This window comes from Podarcis muralis, chromosome 10, assembly GCF_964188315.1.
Source record: "Podarcis muralis chromosome 10, rPodMur119.hap1.1, whole genome shotgun sequence".
Taxonomy (NCBI): domain Eukaryota; kingdom Metazoa; phylum Chordata; class Lepidosauria; order Squamata; family Lacertidae; genus Podarcis; species Podarcis muralis.
Genome location: NC_135664.1, coordinates 64,017,325 through 64,044,728, shown reverse-complemented (window position 1 = coordinate 64,044,728; position 27,404 = coordinate 64,017,325). Strand labels below are relative to the sequence as shown.

General features: G+C 45.4%; 1 protein-coding gene across 10 annotated transcripts in view; it reads right to left on the bottom strand.

Annotated features, from left to right (window-relative positions):
- SOX5 (SRY-box transcription factor 5) overlaps positions 1-27,404 on the bottom strand; it is a 771,121-nt gene that overhangs the window by 273,073 nt on the left and 470,644 nt on the right. For all 10 annotated transcript variants that reach the window (XM_028746002.2, XM_077935293.1, XM_028746004.2 and 7 more), the window contains one exon: positions 24,486-24,696. In XM_028746002.2, the coding sequence (XP_028601835.2) occupies positions 24,486-24,696 (211 nt within the window). The remainder of the gene's footprint in view (positions 1-24,485; positions 24,697-27,404) is intronic.

Sequence of the window (27,404 nt, the reverse complement as noted above, 5' to 3'; positions counted from 1 at the left end):
GACAAAAGAGGTTTAAAGACTGTCTCAAGGCAAATCTTTAAAAATGTAGTATAACTACCACCAACTGGGAAACACTTGCCTGTGAGCGCTCCAATTGGAGAACGGCCTTTACTAAAGGTGTCTTGGGCTTTGAATACGCTCGAACTCAGGACGCAAGGGAGAAACATGCAAAGAGGAAGGCATGTTTGGCAAATCCACACCGTGATCAACTCCCACCCGGAAACCTATGTCCCCACTGTGGAAGGACGTGTGGATCCAGAACGGGCCTCCACAGTCACTTACAGACTCGTCGTTAAAACCGTGTTTATGGAAGACAATCTTACTCGGCTACGAGCGATCGCCAAAGAAGAAGAAGAAGAATACTGTAGAAATTAATTGCAAGGCTGCATAAGGAGCTTACAGATGAGCTGAGATGTAAGAAGGGAATTTATAAGTTATGGGAGAAACGAGGAAACACAAAGGACGTGTATGCACAAGTAGCCAACAGTTGCAGGGAGAAGGTCAGGCAGGCCAAACCTCCAAATGAGCTCAGGTTTGCCAAAGAGGTTAAAAACAAAACAAAAAACAGAGGTTTATTTGGCTATGTTTGAAGCAAAGGGGGAGAATAAGCAAGTAGTAGGACGCGGGTGGCGCTGAGGGACAAGGGTGGCGCTGTGGGTAAATCCTCAGTGCCTAGGGCTTGCCGATCTCATGGTTGGCGGTTCGAATCCCCGCGGTGGGGTGAGCTCCCGTCTACGGTCCCAGCTCCTGCCCACCTAGCAGTTCGAAAGCACCCCTAAAGTGCAAGTAGATGAATAGGTACCGCTTTCTAGCGGGAAGGTAAATGGCGTTTCCGTGTGCTGCGCTGGTGCCAGAGCAGCTTCGTCATGCTGGCCATGTGACCCGGAAGTGTCTGCGGACAGCGCTGGCCCCCGGCCTCTAGAGTGAGATGGGCGCACAACCCTAGAGTCTGTCAAGACTGGCCCGTACGGGCAGGGGTACCTTTACCTTTACCTTTAGGTCCTCTGTGTGGAGAAGACGGAGAAACACTATTCGTGTTTTGTTTGAAAAGGAAAACAAGCAAATTTCAGATTGATGCACAAATCTGGCAAACTGAGTTTAAGAAATAAATGGTGTGGGGTGTGTGTGTGTGTGTGTGTGTGTGTGTGAGTGAGTGAGAGAGAGAGAGAGAGAGAGAGAGAGAGAGAAATTGAATTGCCCATTCATCCCTAGGCATGATGAGAACTCCTTTCCCCTCTCTTGGTTCATATGCATACACCCCGTGGCAAGAAAACGAAAGGGCTTCTACAGAAATAGTCATGAAAACCCTTTATGCCTCAAATGCCTTATTTTTTCCAGCAGAGGGGTAGGAGATGGGACTTGTGAATGCAACCTTCCTGATTGAAACTGGCCCCACCTACCCCTTCCTTGCACTTTTGCTCAGACTCCTCCCTGACAAGCAGATATTATGGAGAAATGTGTGCTCCATTTTGCATTGATAAATACCGCCTCTCCTCCTTCAAAAGGGGCTGCGGCATATTCTCCACACCTGCTAACAATGCAAAGAATTTCTCTTTGCCAACATCTGCTCTAGGAATCCACTAAGCTTTTCCCTTAATACTTTAATTCTTTCTTGTAGGATGAGTGGTTGTGCAGTTTGTTTGTTTGTTTTTCATTATTTCATAACTGTCTATATTTGGGGACGTTCTCATAATAGAACTCCTCCGACATCTGGCTCCTTGTTAGGAAAGTAGAAAGCTGCAAGTCTGACAATTAGCCCATCTAGCTCAACATTGCCAATGCTGACAAGGGTTCCAGGCAAAGGGGTTGGACTAGATGACCCTCAGGGTCCCTTCTAACGCCACAATTCTATGACATTCCCAGGTCTACCTGGAGACGCAGGAGGTTGGAGCCTGGGTCCTGCAAGAGCTAATGCTCTTGGGCAAGAGAAAAGCCTTCATGGGCTCCAATTATGCATTTCCCTATGTCAGGCCTAGTTTAGACCATAGTGCAGCTTTAGAGCTGAGAAAACATAAGTAACCATGATGACCTCTCAGCACCAGCCACAAGACAGCAGCAAGAGCTGTTATAACAGAGCCATCCAAGATAACTCCTTTCCAGAGAGCAACTGAAAGGCATCGTAAGGCAGGGGAGTGATTCGCTTTCTCCAGCACACTAGCAACCCGAACAGCTACTCCTCAAAGGGCCACATGCCAGCATGGTCCATTGTGGTTGTGTGACCAACACATACTTAAAGGTGAAGGGACACCTGACAGTTAAGTCCAGTCGCGAATGACTCTGGGGTTGCGGCACTCATCTCGCTTTACGGGCCAAGGAAGCCAGCGTTTGTCCGCTTTGCATACAGTTTTTCCAGGTCATGTGGCCAGCATGACTAAGCCGCTTCTGGCACAATGGAACACCGAGACCAGAGCAGCACACGGAAACGCCGTTTACCTTCCCGCCAGAGTGGTACCTATTTATCTACTTGCACTGGCATGCTTTCGAACTGCCAGGTTGGCATACATTCACCACCCAGAGAGACCGTGCACATACCCACATACACATAAACGTGCCAGAGAGACATGCACACATTTGAACACACAAAATAAGATAGGCACGTGCACTGCAAATCTGCTGTTCTGCAGGCAAACACAGCTGGGAAGAGAGGTCCCTCTTCTCCTATCTCTGTGCTGCTATCTGTGCTGCATTTATTTCTTCCCATTCCAGCACTGTGATGGGAGGAGATGCTGCTTTCCTCTTCTCCTGGCACCATGCTGTGACAGGAAAGAAAGCCTCAAAGTCTCATTTGCTTACCTTTCAGGGGTGCCTCTTCTCCATCTGCCATGGTACCAATGCTAGGAGGTCTTAGCACTAAGGCTAAGATAGTTGGATAGTCCTTCCCATTTCCTAAGATCTCCTAGCAATGGAGATGAGAGAAGATGCGTCTTTGCAAAACGAGCAGAGGTGCCTGATTGTTCCATGGACTTCCGAATCATCTGTAGTGACTTGACAGGCCAGAGCCAAACTGCAATTTCACCATCCCTGCCCCAAGCCATTCTACCATGAATTGTTCCACTAAACAATGCACTGAACAGGATCAGCAGTGTGGGTCTCTGAAAGACCCTAGAGAAGATGCTTAGTCTGGTTCTCCATTAACAATATGCACAACAGCATGTAGCTGGGTGGATTCAAACAAAATATCTGTTGCGGTCAAGAACCATGTGAAGAGGAGCTGCATCCTTATGTGAAATAAGGTCCAGGTGTATTGCTTCTGAAAGTGCAAATAATGAATAATAAATCTGAATTTCTCCCCATCTCTAAATGGAGCACATTGTGATTTAGAAAATGCTGTTTGCATAAGTTGCCACGCTCCTTAACCCATCCAAACCCACAAAAACATACAAACTAGCCTTTCAGAAGTGAGCTCCCTCATGATGTTCTCCAACATGGTCAGCAATATGATAACCACAGATGACATAAAAGCCTGCAATCATCCTACCCAACACTCTGGAGGTGACCCTAATCTGCCGCCTTGGAACTACAGTGATAGATAACCTGTAAACTGAGAAGAAACACTTGCATTGGGAAAGCAGCCACCAACTTTGACACACTTCACACAGCATTATATATATATATATATATATATATATATATATATATATATATATATATGAATGAATGAAAGAATGAAAATCACCAGCACTGGATACAAAAAAGAAGTTGGTAAAAAGTGCATAGAAATTCTGGATAGCCACAACTCTCAGTGTGCTTTATGTGTTTGAATATACAAGAGAAGCTCAACGTCTGCACCTTCGTTACGTAAGAAGAACTTGTTGGATCAAGTCAATAGCCCACCTGACCCATCATCCTGTTCTCACAGTGGCCAACCAGATGCCTGTAGAAAACCAGCAAGCACAACCCAAGCACAAGAGAAGTCTTCTCTCCTGTGGCTTTCAGCAACTGGAATGCAGAAGCAGTGAATAGCTATGATGGCAAGTAGTGATTTATAGCTTTCTGTGTCCTGAACCCCTGGCTTACCTGGCAGCAAGGAAGCATGTAAAGTCCCCAGTCCAGGGTTGACCCTCGTGTCCAAAGTCTGAACCAAAGCACAGTCCCAGAGAGATCTTGAAGCATCCAAACTGAAGAAACAGTACCTCAGCTCTGCTTCCCTGTTGCACTTTGCCTGCTGATTGCAGCATCTGGGCTTGATGAGGCAGACGACCCTCACCTGTTCCATGCCTACTCCAGCTAAGGAATCAAACCCCTCCTCCCAGAGCTAGTGAGCCCCACCTGGCCAACTAGGGAGCTGGGCTGTAGGCCCTTGCCTGCCTCAGCCTCCTGGAGCACCCCTCCTGCTGCTCCCTATGCCTTAGAGCCTGCTGTGTTCATGGGGATAGGGACCCCTCTGGCTTTGGTGATGGGTCCTGCTGCTCTGGGTACTGTGCATTGACCCTCATCCCCTCGTCATCCTCCGTCACCCTGTGAGTACTTCCTACAAGAACCTCTCTTTCCCCACCCCCAGCTTGCCCCAGTGTGCCCCAGTCCCGGGTACGCCCCTCACTGGGATCCTCTTCCTCTTCCCTTCATGACATTATCCTGCATGAATTTGTTGGATCCTCCTTTGAAGATCTTTTAAACTTAAAAGATACACAGACTCCTTGTGCCTGCAAAAATATCAAACCAAGAGCTGCCTATCAAAATGGAGACGGGCAACTCTGCTCTCTTTTCAGTATGGGGAGGATGGAATTTGAATCGGTTTGCATTTAAAGGCGGACGTATCTAATTCGCACTTTCATGACCAATGGAAGAACTGAAACGCAGCCATCCTTTAAAATTCACACTTCTCTGAATTTTGCAATGCGGTTCTCCAGTAAAATAGTATGGGGGGGGGGGGAAATGCACATGAATGAGTGAAAACAGCATACAAAAATGCATTGTAGCAGGGAACATGGGAAAAGGGAACATGGAAGATGCCTCATACTGAGTCAGACCTTTGGTCTATCTAGCTCAGTGCTGGCTACACTGACAGGCAGCAGCACTCCAGGATTTCAGGCAAGTTCTCTCGCAGCCCTACCTGGAGATGGAACCTGCGAGCTTCTGCATGCAAACCAGATCCTCTACTACTGAGCCACTGCTGTGCTAGCATGTTGTATACAAGGCAAATTTGTGTACAGAAATGTGTATGTTTTGAGAAATTTGTGCCGCAATGCCAATTCGTATGCACGTGTTTGCAAACAAGACCCATAAATCTATTCCTTTTTTGAGATGGAAGGAATGCAGGGATCATGTCTAGGAGACCATCAAGATAGATGTATACTGATGGCTGCTTCTATGTCCTGGGTCTCTCTCTCTCTCTCTCTCACTCACACACACACACACACACACACACACACGTATCTAAATACTGAATATTCTTTAGTACCTACAGAATCTCCAGAGTGCTGCGCATACAATCTCTCAGGGCCTGGTCTACACTTGAGGCAGAATTTATTTATTTGCACCCTGCCTCTTCAGCTCAAGTGGCTGAATTGGTTAAAACAAGACAGTCCCTGCCTGCAGGCTTACAATATAAAAAGCATGGCACAAAAAGGGACATGGAGGGAAGGGGAGGGGAGGAGACACAGCCGTGGATTCTTGAAGTTAAATATTAGTTCTTGTAATGGCCACCTTGGATGGAAGCAGTGGTTGGACCTGATCTTTCAGCAGAGCTGATGGAATGAGTCTTGCTTCCTTCCCATCTCTCTGACTGAAGGGACCTGCTGGTGTGGCTGCTTCCAGGTGACTGTTGAGGGAGAGGAGACCGAATGAGGCTGGACTTTCAACAGAACTGATGATGGAGTAAGTCCTGTTTCTCATCTCCACTTTTTCTCCTCAGCATCGTTTCAGCTCAAGTGGGGGACAATGTGCATTCAAAGATACTCCAAAAGAAGAAGCGGAGCACATCGAAGAGAAAAGTTTTTGTCCATCCTGTCACTGCTTTGGTAGTTTTCTGCTAGCAAGGAGTTGGATAGGCAGGGGGAAATTTCATAAAGTTGACTTGCCCCCATCAGTCTGAAGAGGCACAGCCTATTTTGCCCTCTCTCTCTCTGAATCACCACCATCTTATTCTGATGGCTTTGTGAGGTAGGTATCTGCACCCTACCACAAATAAAGGATTGTGGGCTTTGCGTACGAACTGGTATTAAGGATAATCTCCCATGGGCCGTTCCTGAAGCAATATTAGCTTGCGCACAGGATACCAGACGGCCGTTGCTCTCAATAGCTAAATCGAACTTCCATGTTTAGAAGCAACATGCCTCTGAATATCATATACCAGAGATCAAGAGAGGAAAGTGATCACACCCTTCCTGTGAGCTTCCCAGAGGCATCTAGCTGACCTAAATGGACCATTGGTCTGATCTCACAGGGCTATTCTTGTGTTCTCAAGAACGGCAAAAGGTTCTGTCTTGACGGCTCCGAGGCATGCATTGGCAGAACACACACGGCTTTGTTTTTCTTTAGAATTAATCATCTTTTTCTCCCCACCCCCAAAAATGTGGAATAAGGCTGGGTTTTGCCCCCCCCCCAAACCTGATTTCTTGTACAGACTTTGGCAGGGCCACTCCTGTTTACACTGTGCTGCACCCAACCTTGAGGCTTGTCACTCAAAGTTCCATTCCTGAGTTAGGAAAGACAGAAGGTGGGGGAAAGATAGAGAAGAGAAGAGGAGGGAAGGAGCGAGGGAGATAGAATTGTTGCCCTGATGTGTGTGTGTCTTTTTAATGGAGGGAGAAAGAAAGAAAGAAAGAAAGAAAGAAAGAAAGAAAGAAAGAAAGAAAGAAAGAAAGAAAGAAAAGAGAGAGAGAGAGGCATGAGATTAGAGGGTAACAAAACTAGAGAGGAAGATAAATAGAAACGCAAAGAAAAATCTCTTTTGTTCGCGTAAAAGGCTTTCCGCACTCAAACCCTCCACATGACTAATGCCACAGTGTGGTGGATAAAACCTCTCGGGCACATTATACAAACAAAGCATAACTCGGCCACAGCAAACAAAGGCCTAAGTAACAGTGATTGAATTCATCTTAAAACAACAAATCAATTCTTCCCTATTAATGCCCTAAATACCAGCGTAGGAGCACTGTCCTGTTGTAATAAACAGCCATGTGTTCAATTACCGTCTGTTTCCCCCCAACTACTGCTCTCTTCAGTAATTACGGCGCGCAATGCATTCTACACTGACATTATATTAATGCGCTGGGAGGGGAGACCTTAAATACGAATTAAATCAAGGCTAAACATTTCAGAAAGCCGTGCGCTGTGCCGCACAAGCGCTAACAGCACATTATTTAGAAGGAGTCACAGAGGGGGTTTTCTGTTCTAGCGGCTACTGCTTCCCCTCCCCGATTAAACAAAACAAACCGGGGAGCTGGGGAAGGGAGGGATATTTCTGCAGAGAGGGAAAGAAAAAGCCAGAAAGAAAAGTAGAAAGAAAATGAAGCAAAATCTCAGCAGTGGGACAGGGGTGCTGCCACCCCCCCCCCAAGAAGCAGAGCGCAGTTAACCTTGCCCATTAGATCCCCCAGTGCCGTTTTATCCGACAAAAAGGGACCCTTGTCAATAGCCTTTCGTGAAATATGCGCCCATGTCAAATCAGCTCCAAGGAATGGTAATAATAATCGTAATGCTAAAGGAAGAAGAGAAAGTGGGGGGGGGGGGGGAGAGACCTTCAGTAGGAGTCAGGTAGCAACGAATGCATAACAGGGAACTGGAGGGGGGGGGGAGGAACTTTTGTTGCCATTGTTGTTTCTGATCCATGACAAAAGCAGAAGGATGGAAGTTCAAGAAAAGGTTTCTCTCCCTCTGTGGAACTTGCAAAGCCTTTCGCCCTCCCCCCGCCTCCCCCCACCCAGAACCGAACATTGAATAGCACCTAGTAAACAAACGGAACAATAGGTACGATGAAAGCTGTGTTGATTCGCAAAGGGTTTCCCTGTGCACACGCCCCCCCAACCCCCGGTCCTTGTTCTATCCCTCCTGCTCTCTGCCCTTTCTTTTTTTCATTCCGCAGGCGCTCCTGCTGCACAGTTTGTATTCCGATATCAGAACAACAAACAGCAACCTGGGCAGAACACAGGAACCCGAAGAAGCTGCTTCGTACCTAGCCCGGGACTGTCGGCACTGACTGTCAGCAGGGCCTCAGGCAGGCGTCTTTGCCAGCTTTGCCCGCAGATGCCAGGGAATGAAGCCGAGGCCTTTTGCATGCAAGGCTAGGCCCCCCACTGGTGTCTGTCTGAGGGTCCCAAGAGCTGGCTCCCCGCCTTGTAGGGCCAGACACTTTCCGGAAGAGGCATAAGGTTATTTTGATTGTGAAGCATCTCTTTCCTTCCGTGTTAAATTGCTTAGAAATATAACATGGAGAAAGTAATCGTACAGACGTGCAGCCTTTAAAATAGCGACATATGAAGCTGCCTTCAGAGTACTGGTCCATATAGCTCAGTATTGTCTACACTGACAGGCAGCAGCTCCCCAGGGTGTCTAGTAGGGAACCTGGGAATGCTAGGGATTTTACCTGGGATTTTCTGAAAGCAACGTAATAGTCTCTCTTTCTCTCTGTGTGTGTGTGTGTGTACACACACACACACACACACACACACACACACACTACTTTATTACACCAAGCTGTCAGTGTATCCTTACTTTATGTGCTCTACCACTGAGCTATCGCCTTCCCCCAAAGGGGGTTCAGCAATTCCCTTTTATCCTTCCCACATGACAATTCTTCCAGTCCAGGTCCCAAATGTATCCATTTACTGCCTCGTCCCAGCACACTTGCACTGACTGGTCCACAGCTGAGATCGACTGCTAGTCTAGTGCAGTGACTGGAAGAAGGCTGAGAACCAACACTGTGTCATTTGTCAGAGTGTTGGGGCGGCTGTAGGGAGACATGGGTTCAAAACCCCACTCAGCCATTAAGGTGAATCCTTGGGGCTGTTATTAGCCCTCTATCCCAGCCTAACCCAGGACAAAAGGAAGGGGGGAAACATTTATGCTTCACTGAGCTCCTTCAGGGAGAGAAAGGGTGGAAATGAAATAATTAAACGAACCCTGTCCTGATCAGTCAGCAATGAAGAGGGAGCCTACATGAGAAGAGTCTCCTGGATCAGAACAAAGATCCACCTAGCCCCACACTACTGCTTTCAGCCGTGGGAAGGATCATAGCTCAGTGGTAGAGCATTCACTCCCATCTGAAATCCTGGAAAGCTGGTTCCAAAGGGCAGAATGTGGACCCAATGGAAACCCATTTAGAAGGGTGGAGGAAGTTAGAGCAAACTTTCCAAGAGTGGCCCCAAACTAGACATTTGCTCATGACAGGGTAGGAGTGGCAAACTATGCACCTAACTTGAAAGGATGTGGTATTTTCCCCCCAATGTGTACAGTTTGCATTGTGAGCTACTCCCCACCCCAAAATCTCACACCAATCCTATTCAGCCATAAGGATGGATGGATATCAGTTTTCCAATCTTAAATTTGGCTTGTTCCATTCCCACATACGTTTGCCATTTTAGCCATTCCCATGAAAAGTTGCACACATTCTTCTGTACATTTATCCAAAGATGCATTGTTAAGAAAAATTGCTTGCAAGAATGCAAAATTGCACCTAACAGAACACATTTTTGTACATTGGTTAGCATATCTATTTCATTGACGTACAGTTTTTTGCACACATTCTTTGGGCAGAGAAGAGCACTGCAAAGTTCAGAGAAGTGTGAATTTCGAAGTAGAGCTATGCTTTGGTTTCTGCACTGGCTTACAAAGTGTGAATTACGTAGGCTGTTGATGTCAAACGGGCCCTGAATAGGTTTCTCTCCCATTCACAGCCCTTCAGGCCCAAAGGCACTAACTTTCAACTGATAAGAAATCTCTGTCTGTGTCTACCGACCTCATGTTCATAAAATAAGCATGTGGTGAGCGGAGTCCCAGTCGTGTGTTTGGAACAGACTTGGCTCCAAAGGCAGATGCACCGAACTTTCAGGGCATCTTAATCACCTTAAAACAAGCCAGCTCGGATGCTCAGCCTAGCCTCTCAGCCTCCACTCATTGTCTCCTCTCACTTATTTGGCTATAATTTCCTGCCGCTCATTCCCTCCTCCTCAAACAGGGCAGTTAGGGGAGGATCCGGGGAGCTCTCCAGCCCTCGGCGCAGTGGGCACAGGTGGCACCAAAAACTTTCAAGTGAGCCCTCTGGCACCGCGGAGCTGTCCGTGCCTCCTCCGCAAGCATCTCCTATTAGGGAGGAAAGATACCAAGCACCCACTAGAGCTAAGCCAAGCAGGCCTCTTTAATTAGGGCAAGCGCTTGATAGCCACTTCTTCATGTTGAAAAACACACAGCCACACAGGCCTAGGAGGTCTGATTAATTTTAATATGCACGGTCATGACAATTGCCTCGGGTGGGAGAGAGAGGGAAAAGAAGAGTCTCTCTGTGTGTGTGTGTGTGTGTGTGTGTGTGTGTGTGTTTTGGGAAGTGGTAGAGAGGAACCCTTTCGCTTGCCGACAGATAGGCCCTGGATAAATGCAGGGCAGATTAGGAGGTTACTATTCACTGAGGGCCTCGCAGTCTTTCCAAAGAGGCACGACGAGAGGCCTAGGAAACAGGTGGCTGCCTCTTTACTCCTGCATAAATTGCATCCCCTAAAAGGCTGTGGAGTGGGCAGAAAAGACTGGCACCATCTGCGGTGAATATTTGCACATTAACATGCCGGGTCAGAGGCGCCTCAGAAGACAACCTGGAAAGCAAGGCTCACGGCTTCTGTCAAAAGACACTCAGCATGAAATCAACCTCAGGCCGGGTCGCTGCTGGGTACTTGGGAAGATGCTCAGTTGGCGTGAGCATCTGGGAAGAAAGAGCCAATACTAAATTGTATAATCAAGGCTACTGGATGCTATAATCGAGGGGTGAGGAAGCTCATGCGGCCCTCTGGGTCTCCTTATGTGGCCCCTGAGACTCTGCCCAGGCCATGCCTTCTCTATGTCCTCCTCAAGTGCTTTTGCCCACCTGGAATGTGCCAACAAAGTGTCATAGTGCTTTTTGCTTGCTCAGGTGGCTGGATGGTTGGATGGAGAGAGGTGTGGATGGAAACATCTAGCTGGTATGCAATCTATGCTCATTGTTCCTCACACTTTTCCTCCTGTCCCAACCCACCACTGGCCCCCAGAAGGTTCCCCATGCTGGTGTCCGGCCCTCAGGCTGATTAAGGTTCCCAGCCCTGCCACGAACCAAAGGTAAGGGGTAATAATAAGATCCTCCTCAATGAAGGCGCCTCCAGGGTCGTTAGCAGTGGGGGTGGGGGGAATTGGGCAAACGAAACAACCAAATAATAACTTAATTATAATTACTGGTATGTTTTAAACAGATTTTATATGTGTATATTAAACTGTGCTCACTGTTACAAAGTCCTTCCAGTGTTCAATCAAAATCTAGCACCCTGTAACTCAAGCCTGTCAGATGTCTGGAGCTGCAGAAAACAAGCCTTTGCTTGAACTTTGATGTTGAGGGGATACATATGTAGGGACCTGCAAGTAATTAATATCTGTGTTAATAAAATGGGATGTCATATCCGCCAACATGTTGATGACCAAAAGTGAGACACACGTATTCCTGGTGACACTCCTAGGTTGTCCGGACTTAATTGGGGCAGTTGATGGGCATGAGAGGGTGTTCAAGACCTCTCTCCAACTTTCTGTTGACTTACTTTCTTTCCTTACCCAATAATGTTAAGAAATCAATGGAAACTCCACAAAGAGTGCTGGGTATCCAATGGTTTAGAAGCTGTAATATAAATCAAACACAGGTCCTGTCGATTGCTTTCAGTGGAAATGCCAATTCATCTGACCTCCTCCATTCTTAATCCTGGCTCTACCACACCCATCCACCTGGCTAGCTTGTGCTAAGAGTTTGCGCACAGATCATTTCTGTGCTCCCAGACAGAGTGCAAATTGGATAGGAGTTGGCACTGGGGCCACTGTTTGCAGTGGCAGAATTAAAAACATCTGCATTGGAAATGGAACCGGCCGGACTACGCTAGCATCTCTCATTTGTATTATAATTAATAAGGGTGCAGCATTTGTTAATTCATATGCTAGATCAATTAATGTAACTTTTAATCAAAGAAGAAATTTGCCCTGATCAATGGCTACTAGCCGTGGTGGCTATATGCTATGTCTCTGAACTGCTCTGGAATTAGCTTTTGTGTCCTTAATATAGGCTTCCTGGAGACACTGTGGTGTCCATGATCTTCCAAGGCTCTTCTTGTGGTCTTATAAAAAACTGTGGCCACCAATCACCATTTTTAGTGACCTAGCACTGTAGAGTGTTGGACTAGGACCTGGGAGACCATGGTTCAAATCCCCACACAAGCATTAAGCTCACCACATGACCTTGGGTCAGTCATACTCTCTCTCAGCCTAACCTACCTCACAGGATTGTTGTGAGGATAACATGGAGAGAGAGGGGGGAGAACAATGATGTACACCACCTTGAAGGGAATGGAATATAAATCTAACAGGATTATTAGTACAGTCATACCTCGGGTTACAGACGCTTCAGGTTGTGTTTTTTTGGGTTGCGGACCTCCGAAACCCGGAAGTACCAGAACGGGTTACTTCCGGGTTTCAGCGGTTGTGCATGCGCATGCGCAGAAGCACCGAATGACAACCCGCATGTGCACAGATGTGCTGCGGTGGGTTGCGGATGCTGCGGGTTGCGAACATGCATCCCGCATGGATCACGTTCGCAACCTGAGCGTCCACTGTGTTACTTTAAAGAGAGACACTCTCCCTTGCATCACACACAGAAATTCAGCACTGCTTACTCCCTGTGAAGGGAAGTTAGGATTGAAATCTTAGCCTAGATTGGCCAACCTATTGCTGGGGCTCAGAAATAAACCTGTTTTCCTGCTGCTCCAGAGGGTAAGGCCCAAAGCAATGGATTTGAATGATAAGGAAGGAGATTCCAACCAAACATTGGGAAAACTTTCTGATGGCAAGACAGTGGGGCAGTCTAATGCAGAAGGTCATTGACTCTCCTCCTTTAGAGGTTTTTAAACAGAAGTTGGATGGTCATATATCAGGGTTTCTGTAGCTTTGATTCACACATGGTGGAAGAAGAAGAAGAGTTTGGATTTGATATCCTGCTTTATCACTACCCTAAGGAGTCTCAATGGTGACAGCAGCCACGAAATTAAAAGACGCCTGCTTCTTGGGAGAAGGGCAATGACAGGCCTAGACAGCATCTTGAGAAGTAGAGATGTCACCTTGCCAACAAAGGTTCGTATAGTTAAAGCCATGGTTTTCCCAGTAGTGATGTATGGAAGTGAGAGCTGGACCATAAAGAAGGCTGATCGCCGAAGAATTGATGCTTTTGAATTATGGTGCTGGAGAAGACTCTTGAGAGTCCCATGAACTGCAAGAAGATCAAACGCACCCATTCTTAAGGAAATCAGCCCTGAGTGCTCACTGGAAGGACAGATTGTGAAGCTGAGGCTCCAGTACTTTGGCCACCTCATGAGAAGAGAAGACTCCCTGGAGAAGACACTGATGCTGGGAAAGATGGAGGGCACAAGGAGAAGGGGGCGACAGAGGACGAGATGGTTGGATACTGTTTTCGAGGTTACCAGCATGAGTTTGACCAAACTGCGGGAGGTAGTGGAAGACAGAGGTGCCTGGCGTGCTCTGGTCCATGGGGTCACGAAGAGTCGGACACGACTAAACGATTAAACAACTAAACAACAACAACAAGGAGTCTCAAAGCAGCTAACATTCTCCTTTCCCTTCCTCCCCCACAACAAACACTCTGTGAGGTGAGTGAGGCTGAGAGACTTCAGAGAAGTGGCCCAAGGTCACCCAGCAGCTGCATGTGGAGGAGCAGAGACGCGAACCCGGTTCCCCAGATTACGAGTCCACCACTCTTAACCACTACACCACACTGGCTCTGTGGTAGAGGGTTGGGCTGGCACTTCCAACTCTATGATTCTAATAATGTAACAGCCTGAACTCATATCCCCAGTCAATGTAAGAGTTCTTTAACTGGGCAAAGCAGCCCTAGTCATTAATTGCTGAACTATAAGAAGCCACTTTCGTTCCATCACACAGAGGAAAAGAGGCAGACGAAAAGAGCCTTTCAGCCAAAAGCAAAGTTTTACTACAAACTCTCTCACTTGACCCCCTTTAGTTTCTTTTGCATTTGAAGATGCCTTATCAACATCTTAGCTGTCTTTTATCAGCCCAGAAAACCAAAACCTACAGACGCTCCAAACCTTTTGAGGATGTAAAGCAAGAGAGGTTTGGAAAGCATTCTAAGCAACAACGAAGAGGTAAGGGGAGCAGCAGCAGCAGCAACAGCAACAAAAAAGAACCATCGACTGGAATCAACTTTTCACTCTCAGTATTCAATTATTAGTAGATGGGGGGGGAGAGAACTCTTGAAGGTGACAAATGGCCCAACCACTTTGAAGCAGGAAGAATTGGCAAGGCTTCAAACTGCACACCTTCTATCATAACATCAGAACCCTCAATAACAGCACCACAGCATTTAAGGGCTTCCTTTTTTGCACAGGCCTGGCTCCTGTTCTCGTACGTCTCCCTTTCTCTTAACTCCCTCCCCACCCCTTCCTCTTTAATCATCAGTTGTGTGTTTGTGCATCTCCATATGGTGGTGCTTTTGAGAGAGAGAGAAAGGGGCTCCGGGGTTACGCGCTGGCTTGCTCTACAAGATGAGACACAGGTTGGTGTTGTTGGTTTTTTTTCCACTGTAGCTCCCACCCCCCGGGATAAAGCTGCGCTGAGGAGAAACGTGGCCGTGGTGCAGCACCCTTCCCAGGAGCGGAAGAGTGTGGGGAACCAAACTTGAAAGCCCTCAGTTGCAAAGTACCCTTGTTTCTCCTTCAGTGGAAAAAGCATTTACAAAGTCTCTTTAGTGCAGGCTTCGTCAAAGGCGAAGGTGAGGATGAACCAAACAAACGAGACTCAAACCTCAGCCAATTAGAGTATCCCGAGGCTTTTCCCCAGGTTCTGATTGCTTTATTTCACCCCTCCCCTCTTTTTTCCTTCTTCACCTCATCAGATCCTCCCCCCCCCCGCCAAAAAAAGAACCTGTTATTTCAAAGGGCCTTCTCTTGTTGTGTCCATTAATGATCTCCTTTGGAATACTGGTGGCTCATGAAAGAGGTAAACCTCTTGATTCCCTAACAAGAGATGGTGATTAAAAAGTTTGATAGTATTAGGGGATATGGGCAGTTCTCATTTCAACTAAGGTTGTCAGAATCTAATACGGCCCTTCTCTTCCTCTACACTCCATCACAGAGATATCAGAAATTCTGCAAAACAAATCCTATAGGTGTTCTGATTTGTAATGTGAATGTAAATGGAAATACTCCTGGGAGATAGGCCTAAGAACTAAGATATGGGTAGGCAAACTAAGGCCCGGGGGCCGGATCTGCCCCAATCACCTTCTAAATCTGGCCCGTGGATGGTACGGGAATCAGCGTTTTTTAATATGAGTAGAATGTGTCCTTTTATTTAAAATGCATTTCTGGGTTATTTGTGGGGCATAGGAATTCATTCATTACCCCCCTCCAAAATATAGTCTGCCCCCCCCAACGTCTGAGGGACAGTGGACCGGCCCCCTGCTGAAAAAGTTTGCTGACCCCTGAGGTGTTTCTGGCTAAGACCCTAATCATTACTCTTACTCTCACCATAAAATAGTTCTATACACGCAAGCTTGGTATAATAAAGGATCGTGTTTGCAGCGCTTATGAAGGAAATATAAGCTGCTGTTCAAATGAGTAGGAGGGGAAGAGTCATAGCTCAATGGCAGAGAGCACATGCTTTGAATGCAGAAGGCCGCAGGCTCAGTCCCCAACAGCATCAGCCCTGTTCAGGGACGTTTTTAATGTGTGACATCTTAGTGTCTTTTTGGTCTTTGTGGAAACCGCCCAGAGTGGCTGGGGAAACCCAGCCAGATGGGCGGGGTACAAATAATAAATTATTATTATTATTATTATTATTATTATTATTATTATTATTATTATTACTAGCTAGGGTTGGGAGAAGACTCCTGCCTGCAACTCCAGCCAGTGTAGGGAGTTCAAAACCACTTAATCCTACAACGTTAGGAAGTTGAACTCGGGATGAGCATGACAAATTAGTTTGTAAAAATAAAAGCTTTCTATGTTTTATAACATTTTGCAAAAGTTAATATGGTGAATTAAATCATCCATGCTGGACATTTTAGGCTATCTGGAAAGAGATAAAGGGCTACATAGTAAAAAAAAAAAAAACAAACCCTACAATCCAACCAAACTAAGCAAAAGCCAAGTGGTTGTTTGGTGTGTTTTTTTGCTCTTATGAACAGGAGCAGACTTTGGTCATTCAAATTTCAGCGGCACCCTGTGCGAGGCCAAATTCCAGACTGCCCCTGCCTCTTGCCTTCCATTCTGCTCAATTCACTATGTCATAGTTGCAACGCCCTGCAGCGCCCCCTAGGCTTGGTGCCCAGTGCAGCGGAGCCGGTTGTGCTGCCCTTAATCTGCCTCTGTTATGAACTTGTGCCGTGCCCCATGTTTTCATCTGCCTTCTGGGCCTGGGGAGAACACAGAAGGCTGTCCTCCTAGAGCGAGGGAACAGGAGGAGGGGAAAAACATGCTTGTATCTCTTCCCACTAATGATTTTAGCTGGAAGAGAAATGCCATGGTCAACAGGCAACCCACAGTGTAAGGGCTGGAGGTCTGTCACAACCTATAAGCCTTCTCCCAACCCACTCCCATTATCTTCATTATTGTACACCAGAAATAGAAGGGGACTGACTCTTCTTCTCCCGAAACCCAAGTTAGAGAGAGGAGGATGCTTCCTTTACAATAACACTGGGTGACTCCAGTAATAGATTTATGCCTTTGGGGGGAATGGATGCTAAAGTAGCACTGATGTAGAGTGCATCAGTGGGAAATCAAACTCTCCAGATTCTATGTCCACAAAAACACTTGGCTGGAATGGCTCAGATTTGCACTATCTGCTCACATTAAGCAGTAGCCAAACAATGACAGAGAAAAATAAGAGAAGGAGGCAGGGACAGAGAAGCTACAGTACAGACTACATCTCACCAGATATCATGGAGAGAGAAAAACAAGGGAGAGACACTGGAGAAAGTGGCATGAAATAGAGCATCTTTTTAAAGTCTGCAAGGAATTATATGAGGCTTTCCAAGTGGAAATGGTTTTCCAAGTGGAGAACTTCATTCTATCGGGAGGTTTAGAAATGTCAGAGGATTTGAAATGGAAGGGGCTTATATGTCCCATGTTGTTGCTGCTTTCAACCCACAAATGATACACAACTGAATCGACACACCCCACACATTTGCACTGCATTTCCTTTGCACTAAAATGTATGGGGTGGAACAACGTAATGATGCAATTTTGCCACCGTGGACCGAGAGATGAATAATGTCATTTTTGGCGGCCAACAATCCACAGCAGAATGGAAATAGTGCTGAAGAGGACAAATCCAGGGCAGAATGGAAAATGTTGCCTACTTACATCCCTCCCAGTGTGAAGCTTGATTCTCAAGTTATGCTTGACATTGAGAAAACAAATGGGCTTCATTCAGAAGAGCCTATAAAGAATTACTGTGTCCAAGACTTGCGTGTGTCCCAACCTGCTATCCCACATGAGACTTAATTTATTACTTCTTGTCTTATTCAAACTATAGCTTCCCATAGAGCAACACCCCTGAACCAATGTAGGCAACCCCAAGTCATAAGAAAACATCACAATCTCCAGCTTGATCAATTTTCTTACCCTGTGCAAGTGTATGCATTAGTGCTTTGCCCTTATTTTGTAACTTATTCTGAAGCATATCCTCTTAACATACCTCTTTGGTTGATAAAATACTACTTTCTTGATTGGGTACAACTTTGCTGGCATATTCTGAGAGGTGCAATACTGAAAATTATAGTGCTTGGTCATCAGACGCATTGAAAAATATATCTCAATGTGCAGCGGCTAAATGTACAAATATAAGGTTATTGGAATGGCAGACAAATTTATGTTTTAATGTACGGGTTTAGGATGCAATTAGATGCAATGAAGATCATAGGTCTGCCACAGAAAACGGCAGACCCATATCTCATTTCCCCTCCTTTATTCATAATATCTAGTTAGGAAAACCTATGATGCAGGTAATGATATTGCGCCTCTGAATGCCAGTTGCTAGGAAATGCTGGTGTGGAGAATGCTGCTACACTCAGGTTCTGCATCTGGCTGAGACCATAGGAAGCTGAGTCAGAAAATTTGTCCAGTTAGGTCAATATTGTGGGCACTGACTGGCAGGGTTCCAGGGATGGCACATTGTCAGCCCTACCTGGGGCCTCCTGTATGCAACACAGATTCCTTAACACTCAACTATGGCCCTCTACAACAGGATTCAATGGTACTTTGGCAGGATCCAGCAGGGCTCTTCTCCTGTTCTTCTCCAGCACTCCATATCTTTGGCTTTTATGGGAAGAGACAACTTGATGAGGCCACATCTAGAAATGTGCAAAACAGCCTATGTCTGGTCTGTGCCACTTTCTCCTGTGTTAACCCAACCCATAAGTCCATTCCAATAAAGTCCACTTCTACATTAATTTGTCCTCGATACAACACACCATTTACTTTACTGGGTGGGTGGAGCAAAGTTTGGGCATGGACAATATCCAATAAATTAACACAGTGTAGCAGAGTCCTAAAGAGAGTGAAGCCGGTTGGTGGATTTGATGGAATCTGTGCATCTTCCATTGTGTATGGAGCAAGACAGAGAGGGGCTTTGGTGCCCCCAAAACCACAGAGATTGTTTTGGGTAGACTTACTACACCACAATTTGTGGCACTAAAATATTGAAGTGGGGGGGGGGGGGATAGCCTGTTAAGTCTGCAAAACTAACTTTCTCCCATCCTCTTTGTGATTGTCTCCATTTTTTGTAAACAAAAAGTGCACCTAGTTTGCTGTTTTATTCAACTTATATTCTATGTCTGTCATTTGTAACTGTGCTTTAAGTCATTAAATCATATATATAGTTTTCTTCACAAAACTCAGCCAGATGGGCAGGGTATAAATAAATAAATTATTATTATTATTATTATTATTAGTATTATTATTATTAAATATCACATTTAAATATGCTTTAAAATGTGTATCCTTAAAAGTATTTCCTTTCAGCACACACATTTCTAACATTTATTTCAAATGCCTATTTTTATGTATTTTTATGTATTTTTTTTATTTCACAAAACTTATATACCACTTGACTATTGAAAAAACTGCCTCGTGGTTTACAAAAATGAATGCAACAATAAAATTAACAGTAAAATCAGTTAAAAACAGCTATTTCAAAACTTTCATCAAATAATGATGAAAATCAGTGGTAAGTTAGAAACAGATCAAAACACTTGTAAATATTATGCATATATGAGTATGCTTGTCTATACAAAAAGTGTACCTTGAACTGCACCAAAAAGAGTACAGTGAAGGTGTTTGCCTAATGCCAGGAAGTTCCACACAAATGCAGAATGAGAATTATGTACCTCCTGTAATTGTGCCCATTCTGCAATCTCTCAGGTAAACTGGCTTTACATACTAACAGAAACTTATTGCACTTGGCCGGGTAGCAAATCAGCAACCGGCGCAGATCTCTGTTCTGTGCTGATAAGTTCTCACTTCTGTCAGCAATCGTGCTGCAGCATTCTGCACTAACTGCAGATTCTGATTCACACAAGTTTGAGGTGGCATGGATCAGACCCAAATTCTTGGAGCGTCTCAACTGGAAGAGATTGCCATTTTCAGCCAGTTATCTAGTTCTACATGCAATGGAAATGATTTGGTTTCATGGATTATGAAGTGAAGAAGTACTCTTCCACGTAGCTTGAATTTGGACTTCCTAAGTTCAGTTGAGGGGCGCGGGTGGCGCTGTGGGTTAAACCACAGAGCCTAGGGCTTGCTGATCAGAAGGTCAGCGGTTCGAATCCCCACGACAGGGTGAGCTCCCATTGCTCGGTCCCTGCTCCTGCCAACCTAGCAGTTCGAAAGCACGTCAAAGTGCAAGTAGATGAATAGGTACTGCTCTGGCGGGAAGGTAAACGGTGTTTCCGTGTGCTGCTCTGGTTTGCCAGAAGCGGCTTAGTCATGCCGGCCACATGACCCGGAAGCTGTACACCGGCTCCCTTGGCCAATAAAGCGAGATGAGTGCCGCAACCGCAGAGTCAGTCACGACTGGACCTAATGGTCAGGGCTCCCTTTACCTTTACCTTTAAGTTCAGTTGACACATCTAAGCGGCTATAATGGAACACCACTGCATTGCTGCTGCATTGTTCCAGTGTTTTGTTTTTCCTTCAGTGTGCATGGACATTTCAGGATCTGATCGCCATTATCAACTCATGAAAGCCTTGAAATGCACAAAGTATAATGTCAGCAGACACTGAACATTTGGAAGTTGAGTGTGCAGTCAAGCAGCCATGCACATGCTGCGCAGGATCGCCCAAGTCAGCAACTGTTCAATCAACCTGCATTTCAGAGACTTTGCAGTCAGTCAATCCCATCCATGTTCACTCAAGAAATAATTTCAATGGTTTTCAGTGGAGCTTGTTCACCAATACATGTGTTTTGCATTGCGGCAAAAGGGTTGTAGATTTGCTGAAATCGATATTGGCTAACTTAAGTTTCTGATTTCAGTTGGTCTGCTCTAAGTACGACTTACTTGGATGGCAACCAGGAATCAATAGGATGGATCCAGACTTAGTCCTCCTTAGTATACAGTCCCCCCCACTACTTACGTGGGGGTTGTGTTCCAGGCCCCCACATGCATAAGTGAAGCCACATAAAATGGGGAGCACCCTCTAAAAAGCCTCTACAAAGCTTCTAAATGCCAATTTCCTCCTTCTCTCTATCTCCACACAACTCTCTTTTCAGCTAGTGTTGAAGCTCTGGGGCCAGCTGGCGGCTGTTGGACACTCAGGAAGCGGCTGCAGCTGCTGCGCTACCCCATGCCTCAGCTGTTAGATGGGGTGGCTGAGCAGCGTAAACAAAGCTCTGCTGTACCTCTGGTCTTTTGGGGGCTTCCTCCACCCTACCTAACTGACGTTTTTGGGTTCCAGGGAGGGTCTCACCACAAGCCACAAGGACTCTCCAGCTCTCTCCCACAATTACTGGTATGGTGCTATTTATTTATTTCCCGGCCCTGCGCATATGTGCGGATACATGCGGGTAGAACACGCATGAGTGGGGGATGCCTAATTGAAATCAATGTAACTTCAGTTGGTCATGATTTCAGTGGGTCTGCTCTGAGCTTGAATGAGTCTGTACCCAGTTCAATGAACGTCAAGAACATAGCTAAGCACCATGTTTAGCACCCATGATTTCAGTGAGACATAGTTGGCACGGTTTAACGTTATAGTATGTATTTTAGATAAGTTAAAGAAAAACAAAGAAATGTGGAGCCAAGGAAGATGCTTTCAAAAAAACATCTCCTGAAAGAACAGGAGGCTCTGTGACTATTTATGATGGACTGTAGTGGGCACAGAAATAATAGTATTAATAATAATAATAATAATAATAATAATAATAATAATAATAATAATAATAATTTATTATGTTATGATAGTATTATCAATGATAACTAATGATAATTTATTAACTACCTACTCAACTGTCTCAAGGGAAGAGAGAGAAAAAAAAGCATTTCACCATGAATAATACTACATATTCAAACCAGATTTATTATAAAATTTATCCTTACCACTTTGCAAGATGACACAGACATTTAAGCTACTCCAGGGTGCTAGTGCTCATTCCAGTATCATTTAGCTGTCTATGTGGGATCTGTGTGGGCTTTACATTTATAGTAACAGGCTGATACAACTGAGAATCCAATAATATATTATGTGCTGATCTGTGCACTGACAAGTACTATCTTTCCCAAAATGAAATCTTTCCACTTTGGTGTGATTTCTCTTTTATTTTCTATTTAACTAGACAATCTAAACCTCCAACGCCATTGCAAATAAATTATTGCAGATAACAAGAGCCCTCCTTTTTGAGACCCACCATGCTTCCACCTCACATAAGGATGAATGGTTAATTATCCATTTTCTAAACTGGGTGGGTGGGTGGTATCAGTCTGAGAAAAGGCGAGGGTGTCTTAAAATGCAAATATCACCCCTTGCCATTTTAATACTTTTATTTTTTTTCTCACTCACTACCCCTTACTTCTAAGAAGATGCACCAATGTTACATCCTTTCGCAGCATCCCCATTCAACCTTCCTCTTCCTCTTCCAACTTCCCGACTTGCCTTATTATTATTATTATTATTATTATTATTAGTGAGGGGAGTTGAAGTTTAGATAAAACCCACCACATTTTCTAATTCAGGTTTTTGTGTGTGTCTCCTTGATGGAGGAAAAAGCCGAGGCATGAATATGGCACCCTCATAATGATTTAACTAGAGCTTAATGAAATTTTCATCAGAACCTGCTGTTCATTTTAATGGCCTTTGAAAGACAATAGAACAATGGCTGGAGGGAAGAAAAGGTTTTTCTGTTGCATACATTTGTTTAAAAGCCCCAATGTTCTGTGGTTCTCTCTCTCTCTGCGCCACCCCCACCTCTTCCCTCATCTCTTCACAAAGCTGTAAGTCTTTTGTTTGTGCTATACATTTTCATTTTAGTGGAGCTCAGATAATGCATAAGCTCTGTTACTATTCTTATGTCTAAGCGTAACCTTTGCTTAATGGAGTCTCTGGAGCCTTGCATGGCTTCCCACTCAACATGGTATTCTCTCAACCTGCTCCCTTCTTTCCAGTCTCTCTTTCTCCCCCCACCCACCCACCCCATCCGGAATACAGCTGGAACAGAACCACTTGAACCAGGCAGGTTAAGCTAAACTAAGCTGGGGGTACAAGCTGCGGAACAGGTAAGCAAAAGGGAGGAGGAGGAGGAGGAGGAGGAGGAGGAGGAGGAGGAGGAGAAGAAGAAGAAGAAGAAGAAGAAGAAGAAGAAGAAGAGGAGGAGGAGGAGGAGGAGGAGGAGGAGGAGGAGGAGGAGGAGGAGTTTGGATTTGATATCCCGCTTTATCACTACCCTAAGGAGTCTCAAAGCGGCTAACATTCTCCTTTCCCTTCCTCCCCCACAACAAACACTCTGTGAGGTGAGTGAGGCTGAAAGACTTCAAAGAAGTGTGACTAGCCCAAGGTCACCCAGCAGCTGCATGTGGAGGAGCGGGGAAGCGAACCCGGTTCACCAGATTACGAGTCCACTGCTCTTAACTACTACAGCACGCTGGGGGGGGGGGGTAAGTTTCCGAAGGGGACTTAAAAGCAACCTTTGCCAGTACGGGATTCTCCAAATGGTTTGGACCTCAGTGCACATCATCAGCCCCAGTCAGTACAGGGGCTGATGGGAGCTATAGTCCAAAACAACTAGAATACACCAAGTTGGGGAAGGCTGACATGGAGAGAACATGAGTTGTGTGACACTCTCAATAGTGTGTAAAATGGAAGGCTTAACCAGATAACAGGGTGTACAGAAAAGTACTAAGGAGCAGGCAAGTTAGGAAGATTTTGAAATCTCTCCTGGAACCCTTCTATTGTCCCCAGGCAGGCCTGCCTCCAATGAGGAAGATGGAGAAGCAAAGGAAGAACAAGACACAAATTACATCAAAGCCTAGAGAACTTTCAGTGCTGGATGCCACACACAGGTAACATTTGGAAGCAAATTGTTGCAGTGCTGCCACAGTGAGCCAGTGTGAAGAATGCCTGGGCACAGAGCACAGAAGTTGAACACCCCTCTTATTTTGTCCGCAGGTTGGGAGCACCACTGGACACAATGCAGGCGCATATGGCTCAGTGCCTATGGGTTTCTGTGGATACTGTGCTGCAGTTTCCAACTTGGGTGCTGAAGAAGTGCTATTCAGCATTTATTAATTAAATCATGGTACTTGTAAGCTGCGTTGGAGGCATCCACGATGACAGACAGTGTGAAGAACTTTACAATACAATACAAATCAATTCAAACTAAAATTACCCAGAAAACCCCAACAGAACTGATTGTCACAGCCAAGAACATCAGGAGTACGATTTGGCTCAACCTTCTTAAGCTATGCAAACAGTCTATTGAAATGGAAGGGGCATCTAGAGATCCACAGGTTCCCCAGCCCTTCACTTACACCAGAGTTTGGCAATATGAAGACCAGGGATATTCAGGTTCCAATGCTCCTCCGCGGCAAGAGGGATTTGTGCCCTTTGTTTCCGTTTCAGATCCATCTAAGCTTGTGATGACTTAGCAGTACTTGGAAGAATAGCCGCTTTTTGGTGGGGTGGTGGTAATGAGGAGGTGGCCTCTTCAATGCTCAGCACTGCCTTGTGTGTTTTTCACTTGGGGAGTCTCAGCTGATTCGTGTGGGGTGGGGGGAAAGGGCAGCAAACGTCCATGTGTTTCTAAGACCTTACCTTCTGGTTCGTTCTTGATGAGCTCCTCCATTTTCCTCTGTTTTAGAGTGTCCACAACGTCCGCTAGGCTGCCTTTGCGCCTCTCTGGAGTTCCCAGAGCTGTGCTGGAGAAGGACTCTCCGCTCTGACGCCCACCGTCTTCTGCCTTCAAGGGTGAGGTAGATGAGTTGTGCGGGGCAAATGAAGACATCACTTTATTGCCATCAACTTCCTGAAAGAGAAACGAGACCAGATGAAACACCTCTTTTTAAAAAGGAAAAGAGAGAAAATCACCACAAGCATGTGAAAACATGAAGGAAAGAAGAAGGGGGGAGATGACAACAACAACCCTTTGTTCTTCCGAGTTCATTGCTGTTTGTTCCTCTGTCAAAACCTTTATTTAAATTGGGGAGAGAAGAAGGCGAAATATAGGTTCAAAAGTACGGAGAACAAAGACTTTCCATCAAGGATAAACTAAGATTACAGGATGGAGTGAGAAAAGATTAGCGTTCAGGAGAGAAACATTACACACACACACACACACACACACACACACACACACACACACACTGATACACACACAGATATCCTCCAAATGAGAACAGTTAACATTCACAGGTTTTCCAATAACAACAGTATGGATTACCTTTAATTGTTTGCTCCTTTACAGCTTTTTATGCTCAACCTGTCGGGTCTTTTTATTTCCCCTCTAAGAACCATTAATTTCCTCTTATTCCACCCACCCACCCCAAGTTCTTAATATCAGGATGGTTAGATGTTCTGACGAATGAAAGAAATAGTCAGTGGCTCATACCACAATTCGGCCTTCCTTCCCCCCGCCCCCTGCTCGCACACTCCAAAACCACATTTCAAGCAACTATCTTTTATTTACGGATCAGATCATTTAGATCTTTCTAAATTATTCTTTCCCCACACACTTCAATCTTTCTTTTTTAAAACACACACACACACACACACACACACACACACACACACACACACACACTTTTAAAGATACAAAGGTGGCCCTAATGATGCTTGCAAATGTAAAGTCCTATGACATAAGCACACACTTTCCGCCCGGAAAGGTGAGATCTGGCTCTCATTAAAGTTGCCAAGAATATTCTCACCTATTTTAATGGATTTGACTTTTAATAGCCACATTCTGGTCTGTCCTGATGAGACCAGCCTTCTCCACACCTTCTGATACTTCAAACAGTTTCCCCTTCCCTCCTTTACCTTTTGGCTCTGATTTGCTTTTTGTTCTCCCCTCCTTTGGAAATTCTCTTTCAGTTTCTTGATGTTTGTGTACCTTGAACTGCCTCTTCTGCAACTGGTCTGTAATTGTGTTGACAGTCCTCACATGGATCTGAGAAGCTAAGCACTAGCCTACAAAACCTATGCCACAATGTATTTTTAAAAGGGTTGAAGCCAATACTGTGATGCATGAGTGGAACGGACACCACCACCCTCCCCTGCCCTCCAGATATGCTCCAAAGGGTTAGGCGACATGCACCCTAACAAATTTTAGAGGTGCACTGGAAGACAGCAAAGTCCCGTTGCAGAAGTGGAAGTCTACTTGCACACTGTTGGGTTCCTCCTTACGTTCTCTTATTCTCCACTAGTTCAACTCGGTTAAGGCCCATTAAAATTAATGGGTCTATCCATTAATTTCAATGGGTCTACTCTAATTTAGGATGATCACCAAAGAATTGATGCTTTTGAATTCTGGCGCTGGAGGAGACTCTTGAGAGTCCCATGGACTGCAAGAAGATCAAACCTATCCATTCTGAAGGAAATCAGCCCTGAGCGCTCACTGGAAGGACAGATCCTGAAGCTGAGGCTCCAATACTTTGGCCACCTCATGAGAAGAGAAGACTCCCTGGAAAAGACCCTGATGTTGGGAAAGATGGAGGGCACAAGGAGAAGGGGACGACAGAGGATGAGATGGTTGGACAGTGTTCTCGAAGCTACCAGTGTGAGTTTGACCAAACTGCAGGAGGCAGTGGAGGACAGGAGTGCCTGGCGTGCTCTGGTCCATGGGGTCACGAAGTGTTGGACACAACCAAACAACAACAACAACTTTAATTTAAATGGAAGAACAGTTGCTTCATGGCAGAGCATCCGCTTGCATGCAGGAAGTCCCAGATCCAATCCGTAGCCTGTCAGAATCTCGGAGAGCCAGTCAATTGTAGGCAGTGCTGAGCAGTGGTCTAAGTCAGCATAAAGTGGCTTCCAGCAGAAACAGCCCTATGTCTTTTTAGCTGCTGCAGGAATAATTTATACATGTGTATAAATTTGCAGTAGGTTCAACTGCCTATGAGCACCCGCTTGCCAATCTGAACATGGCTTGTAGCGATGAAGGCATGTTATTTCAGATATCTGAAGCACATGTTTTGGTGTTGAGTTGTTCAAAGTCAATAACTTAAGAAGCTGTTGCTCCTTTGGTCCCCAGAGGACAGGTAGTCTGGTTATTTCATCGGTTTAATGGTATGGAAGCTTCCAAGCTGCACAGCATCTTAAGGTGAGCAGAAAACTGGTCAACACTTATGGTGGCAGAGAGCATATGTCACAGCCCTTATGGGACCAGAGGTTTTCAGAATGTATGTGTTTGAATGCCCCCGCAATGTAAACAAACAAACAGAAACCTGCAGCTTGCAGGCCAGGTAGAATCCTTTCCCCTATATGCTAGCATCCTAAAGGCAAGGAGGGCTTTTTGACATGAGGAAGAATTCAGATATGAAATCTTCCACATGTAGCCTGAAACTCAGGAAAAGCTGTACCACATTATATTTCATAGAATCGTGAAACTAGAGAGGGTCTTCTTGCAAGCCCCCTGCCCAATGCAGGAGTTTAAAAACAAACCAACAAAATTCTTTAATATATGGCAACCTTCTCTTTCTGCCTGATGATTTTATGTAAACTGAAAAACAAATGCAT